General features: G+C 42.4%; 1 protein-coding gene and 1 long non-coding RNA gene across 4 annotated transcripts in view; one reads left to right on the top strand and one right to left on the bottom strand.

Moving 5' to 3' along the window:
- The window catches only part of LOC149971285 (uncharacterized), a 1017865-nt gene that overhangs the window by 190710 nt on the left and 812918 nt on the right, over positions 1-14237 (top strand). The window lies entirely within an intron of this gene.
- The window catches only part of LOC110507848 (protein Aster-B), a 124637-nt gene that overhangs the window by 97751 nt on the left and 12649 nt on the right, over positions 1-14237 (bottom strand). The window contains exon 2 of one of the 2 annotated variants that reach the window (XM_090223754.1): positions 1374-2576. The exons of the other annotated variant lie outside the window; for it this stretch is intronic. Coding sequence (XP_090079880.1) covers positions 1374-1783 — 410 coding nt within the window. The 5' untranslated portion in view covers positions 1784-2576. The remainder of the gene's footprint in view (positions 1-1373; positions 2577-14237) is intronic. 2 annotated transcript variants of the gene reach the window in all.

The following is a 14237-nucleotide window of genomic DNA, read 5'->3' on the forward strand; positions in this document are numbered from 1 at the left end:
CCCTACTCTACTTGTGAAACAGACAGCTATGATTGGTTCAGATTTGGACTAACCAATTTTCAACATCCATGAACGTCTGGTGTCGGTCAGGGTTCAGTGAGTGTAAGGGCTTCAGTAAATGGAAAGAGATTCACTTGACCAGAATTCAAAACCTTTGCTTTTTCATCCTTTTTAGGATGGAAAATGTTTGGAAAAATGTACATTTGCCTTAATTAAAAATGATATAGACTAGCTTTCATTTGACACCAAATGTGCTCATATGAACTTCACATCTTAGTATATTGTTAATTGTGCTAACTATTGCTATGAGTATTTATCCTGCTACCAGACACTTTTAACCCTGTTTACATGTACATTCCTCCCCCAATCACTCCAGTACCCCTGCACATTGTAACAGTACTGGCAGGGCACTGACCTGTATAGAAGACCTGTATAGAAGACCTGTATCACTGCACTCTTGTTCTTTTCTTTTTGGGTACTCTTGCATTTCACATTTGATTTCTTATCTATATTACTACTTATATTGTACATTACTGCGAAAGAGCTCGGAAGTTAAGCATTTCACTGTAATGTTTTATACCTTTTGACCATGCTGGTCATTTATGAACACTTTAACATCTTGGCCATGTTCTGTTATAATCTCTACCCGGCACAGCCAGAAGAGGACTGGCCACCCCTCATAGCCTGGTTCCTCTCTAGGTTTCTTCCTAGGTTTTGGCCTTTCTAGGGAGTTCTACACCTGCATTTCTTGCTGTTTGGGGTTTTAGGCTGGGCTTCTGTACAGCACTTTGAGATATCAGCTGATCTAAGAAGGGCTATATAAATACATTTGATACCTGCTGTATCCTGTGCATGTAACAATACAACTTGAAACTAGTGCTCATGGGTCTTTTTACATGGAAATGCACGTTAACCAAATCATTAGGCTGCAGTCAAACATTAATTCACCGACCCTATGTTCTCTAAATACGGCTATGTGCAGTTTCGCAAGGACTTTCTTAAAGATTTTTTTCACCTTTAGGTCATGGTGCAGTTGAATGATGTATCGAGGTGCTATAACTGAAAGCATTAGTTCCTGCCTCTTGGTGTGTAAAAAACATGCTTCAGCTAAAATGTTGAATACAATGGGCAGCAGACTGCTGCCTCACAATCATAAACCTTTAAATCTTATTCAATCTTACAGCTCAATAAAAAAATACATTCTAAAATGACAAAGACCTTGTTCTTTCTGTTAGTGTTAGTACTGGCCAAAACATTTGTGGACAGTGACAGCAGGCTCAAAGCAGCATGAAGGGTTTAAGGGGGAGACAGCAGGGAAGAAAGGAAAAGAGGTCTGGGTTTACATTTTGAGGGAGGTAATACCCCATACCAACCTGCTCTCGCTGCCGGTGTGCTCCTTCTCTCTCACCCTCAGCCACTTGCGGAGCAGGAAGCGTTTGCGTTGGGGTGAGGCGCTGGGCGTAGAGAAGTTGGACCAGGAGGCCCCATCCTCGTCGCTGGACCGGGTGATCTCGATGGAGGGCAGCTGCAGGTACTCCTTGGAGCCCGAGTGGGAGCGGGTGGAGGCTAGCCACCCCTTCACCAGCCTGCCCCTGTCCTTCTCCCTCTCACTGGGTGCGTTCTTCATGCGCCTCATCTTGAAGCGCTTGCGTCGTAGCGTTGGGGTGGACAAGCTTGACCACACAGGGTCATCTGAGACCCCGCCGTTCCCCCCATCCGAGTAGGCAGGGGCATCGCGGGGAACGCTCACCTGGAGTGATGGGGGCCGTAAGTTCTCGTTCATGGTCAAGGACAGTGGATATTGGAGGAGAAGTGCTGGCTGGCTCGCCGTTTTAGTAGTTGGCAGGCTTGCTGGGAGCTGTAGTTGGCAGAAGCTGAGGCGGTAGCTGGTTGTTGAGTCAGGTGCCAAGATGCTGCAACAGCAGAGACACTTAAAAATCCAGGGTCGTCCTCATTTACTGATCTCTCATATAGCCTTATATACTCTCCTGGATCCTTACCACTAGTTTTCAAAGTTAGCTTACTCCATGTCCCTGTGCATGGCCTGACAGGTGAGGAGGTGAGTCCTTCAGATACCCGGGGCCTGGCCTGGTCCTCAGCTTTGGGGAGATGTGTGGCTGTTGCTGGTCGACAGGCGACAACAGGGCTAGCGGTTTGCAGCAGCGTCTCGGGCCAGGAGAGAGGGCTGAAATAGACAACAAACACCCCGTCTGTTCTCCAAGCAGCAGATGAAACATGTATAAGGTCTGTCAGGGAGTGTAACAGTACTCCTCCGCTCTCCCCCGGAACTGGCAGGCCAGGTTACACACACACACACACACACACACACATTCACAGCTCTCTCTCTGCTCGCTGCCTGCTGCTAGGGCTGGCTGTCACTGCTACTCCCAATGCTAGAAAGGATGTCTCCAAGTACAAGCAACACTCCAGTCTTGAAGTTGACAGATCAGATGAGCTCTGTACTGTATGCTCCTGGGTGGTTGATTACTGTCCCCATGTGTTGTAGGCTGGGTAGGCTCTTGCAGTCCGTCGCCTGGAGCACCGCTGTCCTTTCTCTCGCTCCGCACAGACACCTCCTACAGGTTAAAGGGAGGTGATAGGGGTGCTAGGTACAGGCAAGGCTGAGGGCGATGACACAGCAAAGGAGACATACACACAAACACATGCACACCCACAAACATGCACCCAGGAAACAATGAACACTAGACAGAAAACACACACACACAAAAATATGTAGACACACACTTTCTCATTTACACTAACCTGTCGTTACACTGGTATGCCCATGTAATAATGCATTTAATGCTGTTAGCTGGCAGTGATACTCTATCTCCACCATACACCTTACTGACTCAGAGAACATTAACCAATAAGAGAAGTTTTGAACCAATAGCCATGTGCTCAAGTCTACATTTCACTGTACAAATACAGAGGTAATTGTAGACCTATATGTTCAGATATACCCATGACATATACATTGAACCAAATACACATTGACTATCACATTATTTAAGTAGCAGATTAAATGTATTTGTTCAACTGTGTGATGGGTAAGTGATATTGGCATGGGGAACGTACACATATCTGAAACATGTGGGTCTGAAGAAGACTTATCAAAGAGAAAAACACTTGGCTGAAGAGGTCTCAGATGAACTTAAAACCTTTTACTGCACAATGGAGCTCTAGCCTTCCATTGTTAGTGTACGGAGCAGGCAGGTTTCATGTCCTCTACCACACACTCTTAACAGACATGTTTCATGTCCTCTACCACACACTCTTAACAGACAGGTTTCATGTCCTCTACCACACACTCTTAACAGACAGGTTTCATGTCCTCTACCATACACTCTTAACAGACAGGTTTCATGTCCTCTACCACACACTCTTAACAGACAGGTTTCATGTCCTCTACCACACACTCTTAACAGACAGGTTTCATGTCCTCTACCACACACCTCTACCATACACTCTTAACAGACAGGTTTCATGTCCTCTACCATACACTCTTAACAGACAGGTTTCATGTCCTCTACCATACACTCTTAACATACAGGTTTCATGTCCTCTACCATACACTCTTAACAGACAGGTTTCATGTCCTCTACCACACACCTCTACCATACACTCTTAACAGACAGGTTTCATGTCCTCTACCATACACTCTTAACAGGCAGGTTTCATGTCCTCTACCACACACCTCTACCATACACTCTTAACAGACAGGTTTCATGTCCTCTACCATACACTCTTAACAGACAGGTTTCATGTCCTCTACCATACACTCTTAACAGACAGGTTTCATGTCCTCTACCACACACCTCTACCATACACTCTTAACAGACAGGTTTCATGTCCTCTACCACACACCTCTACCATACACTCTTAACAGACAGGTTTCATGTCCTCTACCATACACTCTTAACAGACAGGTTTCATGTCCTCTACCATACACTCTTAACAGACAGGTTTCATGTCCTCTACCATACACTCTTAACAGACAGGTTTCATGTCCTCTACCATACACTCTTAACAGACAGGTTTCATGTCCTCTACCATACACTCTTAACAGGCAGGTTTCATGTCCTCTACCATACACTCTTAAAAGACAGGTTTCATGTCCTCTACCACACACTCTAACGGCTGGCTGTATGTGTCAACAAGCCTGCTCCAGTCCCTCTTTATGAACCGTGTGAAGAGACGGTGTGGGTAGAAATAACCACTAAAGCAGACTGACTGTTGAACCAACCCACTGAGGCTATAAAACATAAATGCCGAAAATAAAGGAAACACCAACGATCACTCAAGTGTTTCCATTATTTTGTAAATTGCCTGTAGGTCGGAGCATAGCAGACACACAGAGGAGTCAATGGCAATCGTAACCATCTGGGTTTGAAATGCCGGTTTCACAAGTCTTAAGCTCTACATGTTGACTAATATACAGTGTAGTAAACGTTATGTCGAAATAGCTTATTCTGCTTACAGTCATACTGCTTATTCTATACCAAAGTACAGGCTTGGGGCTATTGTAGTGACAGTATTAATGGCACACCGGCAGGAATGAGTCATGACCACAGTAAAATTCCACGTGACCATTGAGTCATGGTAACTCACCTCATTGTGATGATACATTTGAAGAAAGAAGTTCAACAGCAGGTTGAAACAGTGTGAAACATGGTTGTTGTGTATGTTTCAAAGCCTAACAACGAAATGGACAGGGCTTTCTAATGATGATTAATTCAAAACTCCCACATAGTAGAGCTTATGCATATGCATAGGCTTATAAGCCAAAGCCCCCAATTATGACTGTGCTGATTAAAGAAGTATTTGGTACATAATTGGTCTAGCCTATACTCCAAAATTAAACACATTTGAGTAATCGCCTTTGAGTGTGGACTGTATTATTATGTATACTGGATGGACTGGTTACATTATACTAAACAACATTTCTATCCATGAGTCTGGGAGAGAACGTAGCCATAGGCGATGCTGTTGGTTCATTGATTGTGGCTTACAGTTAGCCTACAATTAGTGAATTTGTAAAAGATTTTGAATAGCCTAGTACAGTAATGTTGTTTTTTATGTTTTCATAATTCATTGGGTGACATTAACTTTAGCTATACAGAATATCTCACCTCCATATGCTTCCATCTCCTCCCCTCTCTCCTTTATTAATTTCTTGTGCGCGCAGATGGGCTGTCAACAGTTTAGTGAAATACAGTGCCTTCGGAACGTATTCAGATCCCTAGACTTTTTCCACATTTTGTTATGTTACAGCCTTATTCTAAAATTGATTTAAAATGTTTTTATCCTCAGCAATCTAAACACAATATCCCAAAATGACAAAGGAGAACACTAATCAGGCCTTTATGGTAGAGGGGCCAGACGGAAGCCACTCCTCAGTAAAAGGCACATGACAGCCTGCTTGGAGTTTTCCAAAAGGCACCTATAGACTCTCAGACCATGAGAAACAAGATTATCTGGTCTGATGAACCTATATTCAACTATATGGCCTGAATGCCGAGCGTAATTTCTGGAGGAAACCTGGCACTGTTCCTACGGTGAAGCATGGTGGTGGTAGCATCATGCTGTAGGCATGTTTTTCAGCGGCAGGGACTGGGAGACTAGTCAGGATCAAGACAAAGATGAACAGAGAAATATACAGAGAGATCCTTGATGAAAACCTGCTCCAGACCGCTCAGGACCGCAGACTGTGGCGAAGGTTCACCTTCCATCATGACAATGACCCTAAGCACACAGCCAAAATAATGCAGGAGTGGCTTCGAGTCAAGTCTCTGAATGTCCTTGAGTGGACCAGCCAGAGCCCGGACTTGAACATGATCAAACATCTCTGGAGAGACCTGAAAATAGCTGTACAGCAACTCTTCCCATCCAACCTGACAGAGCTTGAGAGGATCTGCAGAGAAGAATGGGAGAAACTCACCAACTACAGGTGTGCCAAGCTTGTTGAATCATACCCAAGACGACTCGAGTCTGCCAACGCAGCTTCAACAAAGTACTGAGAAAAGGGTCTGAATACTTACGTAAATGTGTTATTTCAGTTGAAATGAGCTAAAATGTCAAAAATCCAGTTTTTGCTTTGTCATTATGGGGTATTGTGTGTAGATTGATCTGGAAAAAAAACAATTTAATAAATTTTAGAATGAGGCTGTAACCCACCAAAAATGTGGGGAAAAAATCAAGAGGTCTGAATAGTTTCAGAAGGCACTGTGTGTTTCTTTGCTAAAACATGCTACTATCGATGTTCCCAAACAGATTTCATATGGTTTCCCATATTAAGCACTGGGTAGCTGCAGGAACAATGTTGGAGAGGTCATGGCATACAGTGTTTGGGTGGAATATCACCTGTCGGGCAGTGAGAGCATGCTCCTCAAACAGGAATATCCCCTGTCGGGCAGGGAGAGCATGTTCCTCAAACAGGAATTTCCCCTGTCGGGCAGGGAGAGCATTCTCCTCAAACAGGAATATCCCCTGCCGGACAGTGAGAGCATTCTACTCAAACAGGAATATCCCCTGTCGGGCAGTGAGAGCATTCTCCTCAAACAGGAATATCCCCTGCCGGACAGTGAGAGCATTCTCCTCAAACAGGAATATCCCCTGTCGGGCAGTGAGAGCATTCTCCTCAAACAGGAATATCCCCTGCCGGACAGTGAGAGCATTCTCCTCAAACAGGAATATCCCCTGTCGGGCAGTGAGAGCATTCTCCTCAAACAGGAATATCCCCTGTCGGGCAGTGAGACCATTCTCCTCAAACAGGAATATCCCCTGCCGGACAGTGAGAGCATTCTCCTCAAACAGGAATATCCCCTGTCGGGCAGTGAGACCATTCTCCTCAAACAGGAATATCCCCTGCCAGACAGTGAGAGCATTCTCCTCAAACAGGAATATCCCCTGCCGGACAGTGAGAGCATTCTCCTCAAACAGGAATATCCCCTGCCGGACAGTGAGAGCATTCTCCTCAAACAGGAATATCCCCTGTCGGGCAGTGAGAGCATTCTCCTCAAACAGGAATATCCCCTGTCGGGCAGTGAGACCATTCTCCTCAAACAGGAATATCCCCTGCCAGACAGTGAGAGCATTCTCCTCAAACAGGAATATCCCCTGCCGGACAGTGAGAGCATTCTCCTCAAACAGGAATATCCCCTGCCAGACAGTGAGAGCATTCTCCTCAAACAGGAATATCCCCTGTCGGGCAGTGAGACCATTCTCCTCAAACAGGAATATCCCCTGCCAGACAGTGAGAGCATGTTCCTCAAACAGGAATATCCCCTGTCGGGCAGTGAGAGCATTCTCCTCAAACAGGAATATCCCCTGCAGGACAGTGAGAGCATTCTCCTCAAACAGGAATATCCCCTGTCGGGCAGTGAGAGCATTCTCCTCAAACAGGAATATCCCCTGTCGGGCAGTGAGAGCATTCTCCTCAAACAGGAATATCCCCTGTCGGGCAGTGTGAGCATGCTCCTCAAACAGTAGTTGATGTGTGGAGTGAAATAAGTGTTCTTATATTTATTTCTCAGCTGCTCATATTAAGCACAAGTAACCTAGAAAACGGACCGGTGGGAAAGAGCGTGGCCTCCATTTGCTCTTTTTTCCCTGTTCCTGCCCATTTCATAATTTGCCATTCTAAATCTAAACCCATTTGACATATTTGTAAAGATAAGATTATTTTGAGAATATTCATTGAGAATATTATCACTTGATGAAAGAATAGCTGTGCAGCCTGAGGCAAGGATCAGACCGCAAGCTTTTTTCCCCTACTTTCTCAAATCATCAATAGCCTTACCATGCAGCCATACATGTTTTGATTTCTAAGAAAATCTAAGGTTTGTATAATTCATAACTAAAGTTGCAAAACAACTCTAAAATCTAGAATATAGGACTTGTTTCAAATGAACACTTTCACGCACCAACATAGCCACTTCATATGCGCACTCTCTTCGTACATTTTATTCAGCTAAGTTCAATTATATATTCTTACTATAAAATCATGTAAAATAAAATAATGTCATGGGACTTTTAAGCATATCTTGTCAGCTAAATAAACAGGCCTACAGCCTATGCTATGGAGCATAGCCAGATAACAAAGGCCAGTTCATATCGTAATGTTTCTTTAGACCGGACTAAAATAAATCATGTATTATTGTGATGGTGTATTTGTTCCAAAGGCGAGCATCAGCGGCTTGTACGTGTGGAGGCCTGGAGATGCTAAACGTGATTATGTTAATTAACGGTCAATTACCATGAGACTTGCAATCTTTTGCACGACAATGACCGCCACAGCCCTACCTATGATTGACTTGTGAGGAGTTGGGACGGTCGATCAGCTTGGACATGGTGGCCTTGTAGTTCTGTGGCCCCACAATGAGATAGACAGCCTGCCAAGTTTAGTGGAGTCTGCCAATATCACAGTCAGTGTAGTCACCTCAGCGTTCCTTTCCCCATTGAGACCGTGTCTGTGCCTCGATCTACAGTGGTTCCTCCTTTAAAAGTTGTGTCATACTGCAGCAGCGTTCCATGGCACGTTATTTAGTTGTCAGCCATTTTTTACGTTAATGCAAGTTAGTGCTAGTATGTCCACCAGAGAAGCATTTGATAGTCTCCCACATTGGCATTACAATAGAATTTAAAACCTTCTTTGTAATAACATAGTAAATCAGTAAAATGTATTCCCATAGTAATTCGTTATGGATCCATAACTAAATCAACATCTGCATTTTGAATGAGTATTTTAAATCATTATTTTATTAAGGAACGCATAAAGATGCTGATGAAGAAATACAGTACTGTACAGTTTATGCTTTTACGTGTCGATAACAAAGCATTTGGAAGATAAGCTACCTGCATTTGTTTATTAGGCTACTGTGCAGTCGCACAAGTAAACATAGAATACATACTTTAGTAAACATGGGAAAGTGCCTAATTCCTTACACAAGGGAGAGCAGGCCATGTCTGTACTAGAGAATGCAGGCACACAGGACACCGGGGTTCAATTCCTCGATGGGGAGGAAGGAGTAGATTGTCCTTGTAAATAATCATTTTTTCTTAACTGTTTCCATACAGTATGTGTTATTTCATAGTTGTGATGTCTTCACTATTGTTCTACAATGTAGAAAATAGTAAAAATAAAGAAAAATCCTGGAATTAGTAGGTGTGTCCGAACTCTTGACTGGTACTTGCTTAATTAATTAGATTAATATTATGGTGTTTCTATTCCAAGAAAAATAAAATATCCTCTGGGTTTCCGTTAGGAAAATATGGCCATGTACAACGCGATGGTCGGCAGTACAGTACTGGGCTATTTAGCTAAAGAATCCCTGTGTCGTGCTGGCAGGGCACGCGGGAGACCGGGGTTCAATTCCCCAAAGGGGGAGGAAGGAGTAGGCTGTCCTTGTAAATAAGAATTTATTCGTAACTGACTTGCATAGTTAAATAAAAGGATACACAAAGAGCATAACATTTCTGCACCCTCATTTTCTAATTATAGTCTAACCAATACCCAAACAGAGATTCAGTGAAAATAAAAATCTCACTGATTTATCAAGACCAGTCCCCATGCTTGTCTCAGAGCAGTGTGAAACGATGCTGAAATCATATTGCTTCAAAAGTTGTATTGCTTCAAATCCTATTGCTTCTAACTTCAATATTATTTTTAAATAAGACCTACACCACTTTTAACAGCACATTACTCAACACTAGTGAGACTCATTTTGCCTATAGTAGTCCTACAGTATATCTAAAAATATATTTTTCCATGACGTGACTCTCCGCCAATAATTCCATTTAGAGTATTGGAAGATTCAAAATTAATATGTAAGGGGCATTTTCCGTTAGATATTCTCAGATATTCTCACAGATCCTAAGGGGCTTTTATATAATTCAAAATGAATTAATAATCATAATTGTTTAAAAAGTAATGCTATTTTGGAGATTTAGTTAACGTTAAAGTTTAGTTCATTTAACCTAGAGTGAGAGAGAAAAGGGCAATTCTTGAACATGGGGTGAGACATTTTCACTAATTTGTAAATAAAGCCAGTTTGTTTTTTAGAATAATTTATTTCTGGAGAAACCCAATTTGATTATTTAGCAGACATCACCAGCTTATATTCAGTCAACACATATGTCTTAAGAATATAATTGAACATTTTCGTTTCTCCATGCTTGTCCAAAGCAGCGAGAAACGGTGCTGAAATAGACGTCCACAGCGGGAAGGCTATAAATAACCATATTTTGGAGATTATTTTGTTTTCAAAAAAACAAGTGAGCGATTGTAATCTGAATAAAGGCCAAAATAATATTCAGAAAGGCCTAAATATAGCCCTGCTAATAGCCATAATGTTCCGTAGTTTCGACCCAATGATTTGTCTGACAAAGACCTTCGCGTCCTGCAGGCCCAGGCATGGATCAAAGCTGGCGAGACATTCAATGACGTCATCTACACAGACAAATCAATTGCGGCCCTTGAGCAATTTGCTCAAAATTGCTACAGAAAAAAAGGAAGAATATCAAGCAAGTCGAGTCCCAAACATCCACTCAAACTCAATGTGTGGGGTGTTTTCTCGCCAGGGACCAGGCCCATATTTGATTTTAGATTTTAAGTTTGGCTATTTACAAAGCAAAAGGTACATAAAAATAAAATATTGTAGCCAACACCTAGGCGTTCCACAATAATTCATTCTTTCATCCTTTTTCAGGTATCATGGCTCAAGATTTCTTTGAGGAATAAATCATCAAGAGATATGCTGGACCTTACGCAAGAGATGTGTTTCTGGGACCACATCAGATGAAGCAATATTTTGTTATGTTTACAGTGCCTTGGAAAAGTATTCATCCCCCTTCACGTTTTTCCTATTTTGTTGCATTACAACCTGTAATTTAAATGGATTTGTATTTGTATTTCATGTAATGGACATACACAAAATAGTCCAAATTGGTGAAGTGAAATGAAAAAAAATTACAGAAAAGTGGTGCGTGCATATGTATTCACCCCCTTTGCTATGAAGCCCCTAAATAAGATCTGGTGCAATCAATTACCTTCAGAAGTCACAGAATGAGTTAAATAAAGTCCACCTGTGGGCAATCTAAGTGTCACATGAATCTGTCACATGATCTCAGTATATATACACCTGTTCTGAAAGGCCCCAGAGTCTGCAACACCACTAAGCAAGGGGCACCACCAAGCAAGCAGCACCATGAAGACCAAGGAGATCTCCAAACAGGTCATGGACAAACCTGCCAAGAGAGGGCCGCCCACCAAAACTCACAGACCAGGCGTGGAGGGCATTAATAAGAGGCAACAAAGAGACCAAAGTTAACCCTAAAGGAGCTGCAAAGCTCCACAGCGGAGATTGGAGTATCTGTCCATAGGACAACTTTAAGCCGTACACTCCACCGAGCTGGGCTTTATGGAAGAGTGTCTGGAAAAAAAGTAATCGCTTAAAGAAAAAAATAAGCAAACACTTTTGGTGTTCACCAAAAGGCATGTGGGAGACTCTCTTAACATATGGAAGAAGGTACAAAAATGTAGCTTTTTGGCCATCAAGGAAAACGCCATGTCTGGCACAAACCCAACACCCCTCATCACACCGAGAACATCATCCCCACAGTGAAGAATGGTGGGGGCAGCATCATGCTATGTGAATATTTTTAATTGTCAGGGACAGGGAAACTGGTCAGAATTGAAGGAATGATGGATGACGCTAAATACAGGGAAATTCTTGAGGGAAACCTGTTTCAGTCTTCCAGAGATTTGAGACTGGGGCGGAGGCTCACCTTCCAGCAGGCAGGACAATGACCCTAAGCATACTGCTAAAGCATGTCGTGGCAGAATCAGAATCCTTTAGGTAACATTTATAAATAACATGTTTTATTAATTTTTATAGTATGCTTATGTGGAAAAAGTTACTTGGGCCCAGAGAGGGGAGAGGTCGGGTTAGTCTTATCTGTGAATGTGTCTAACTATTTCTAAACCATGTGAAGGGATGGTGTGATTAATGGGGAACCAGTTAGGTGGCTCCACAATATCTGTGTGCCAGTCACATCTCTCTGTAAGCTTGTCCGGGGGGGGGGGGGGGGGGGGGGGTGTATTTGATATATGCCATTGGATGAGGTAATGTCTTTGGTTCTAAGTGGTACCAAGAACGAGATAAGAGCTTCGGTTTAGGAGACCAAACTGAATGATAATTTATAGCTAATGCTATACATTATGGGATACTCCTTTTTCTGGTAAAAGGTTCTTTGTATAATGTTCCTAAGATCTGTTAGTCGTCATGTGAGTTTTGATGGGTGTGTCTTAGCTATAAATGATACTAAGGACTGTTTTGTAAGCACTCTCAAATAATTCATTTCTAGACACTGAATTGATCTGAGAGTCACAGGGCTATGGTGAAGCTCATATAATTAAAGATGGACTTCATGATAACTCTGACTTGTATGTGGTTTGCTCTCTCATGATTTGGTAATACAGGAAATTTCCACAACAAGCAACACTTGAAACATTTAAATGTACTGGAATGGCCTAGTCAAAGCCTAGACCTCAATCCAACTGAGAATCTGTGGTATGACTTAAAGATTGCTGTACACCAGCGGAACCCATCCAACTTGAAGGAGCTGGAGCAGTTTTGCCTTGAAGAATGAGCAAACATCCCAGTGGCTAGATGTGCCAAGCTTATAGAGACATACCCCAAGAGACTTGCAGCTGTAATTGCTGCAAAAGGTGGCTCTACAAAGTATTGACTTTTTTTGGGGGGGGGCACACTCAAATTTGTAAGTCAAATGATAATGATACAAACCCCCCCAAAATCCATTGTAATTCCAGGTTGTAAGGCAACAAAATATTTAAAAAATGCCAAGGGGGGTGAATACTTTCGCAAGGCACTCTAGGCCTATTTACATGTATATTTCTAGTATTGTACCTAATGTTGGCTGTTGGGCTAAATGTATTTTTTTCTTCTCCAAATGCAGACATTGACCCAAAACACACTACCATCCGGGTTTGCATTGCAAATGAGGGCATGAACTGGGTCAAAACACACTACCGTCTGGGTTTGCATTGCAAATGAGGGCATGAACTGGGTCAAAACACAAGCAGAGTAAGTTTTATGTAGTAAAATAAAAGGTTAAATAAAAATATCTACAACACCTACAGTATATCTAAAAAACAAATGTTTTCATCTCTACATGTAGGTCTCCTGATTTAAACCTGATCAAACTTGTTTGGCATCAACTGAAAAAACATTAATCCATAACTCTGCAAGCCGACAAGCAAAGATGAACTGGTCGGTGAGGGGGTTTCAAACCTAGCTCAGCTATTAGACTATTCTATAGTAAAGGTTGAATTGTTCAGCTAATAGCCCATCCTAGAAATGTTGTTAGAAGAATTCACAGCCTGCTACGCTTGTGAAAAACAAATAATAATACTTTTTCCCTGTTCCACTTGTTAAAGATTCCAATTGATAGTGTTTTTAGCCACAAATTGGCCCCAAACCCAATTAATACATTTGGGCACAGTCGACAGCATGCTGGACTTTGGGCTAGAATGCTGAGGGTTCGAACCCTGTCCCTGCTTGTTTCATTACATTATTATGCTGGTCTCAGAGCAAATAGCCTGGATTGTTACTGCCATCTCGTTCCACGTCCTCTATCACACGTCATTCTCCACCTGAGTGGCTCGCTTGTGGGCGTGCTGTGTACCAAACTCACTAAAAGTGGCAGTAATAAAGCCTCTCTTGAAAAAGCCAAACCTTGACCTCCCATTCTTCTCATTCTTCTCATTCCTTCCTGAAGACAAATAATGTATACGGAACGCTTCAGTCTGGTTTTAGACTCCATAATAGTACAGAGACTGTACTGGTAAATTACCTTTTAATGGCGTCAGACCAAGGCTCTGCATCTGTCCTCATGCTCCTTGACCTTAGTGCCGCTTTTGACTCCATTGATCACCACATTCTTCTGAAGAGATTGGAAATCCTGATTGGTCTGCAAGGACAAGTTCTTGCCTGGTTTAGATATTTTCTGTTGGAAAGATGTCAGCTCGTCTCTGTGGATCGTTTGTCCTCTGACAAATCAATTGTAAGTTTCGCTGTTCCTCAAGGTTCCGTTTTAGGACAACTATTGTTTTCACTATATATTCTACCTCTTGGTGATGTCATTCAGAAACACAATGTAAATTTTCACTGCTATGTAGATGACACACAGCTGTACATATTGATGAAACATGGTGA

The sequence above is a fragment of the Oncorhynchus mykiss genome, chromosome 27 (genome assembly GCF_057628025.1).
Source record: "Oncorhynchus mykiss isolate SJ-2025 chromosome 27, ASM5762802v1, whole genome shotgun sequence".
NCBI lineage: Eukaryota > Metazoa > Chordata > Actinopteri > Salmoniformes > Salmonidae > Oncorhynchus > Oncorhynchus mykiss.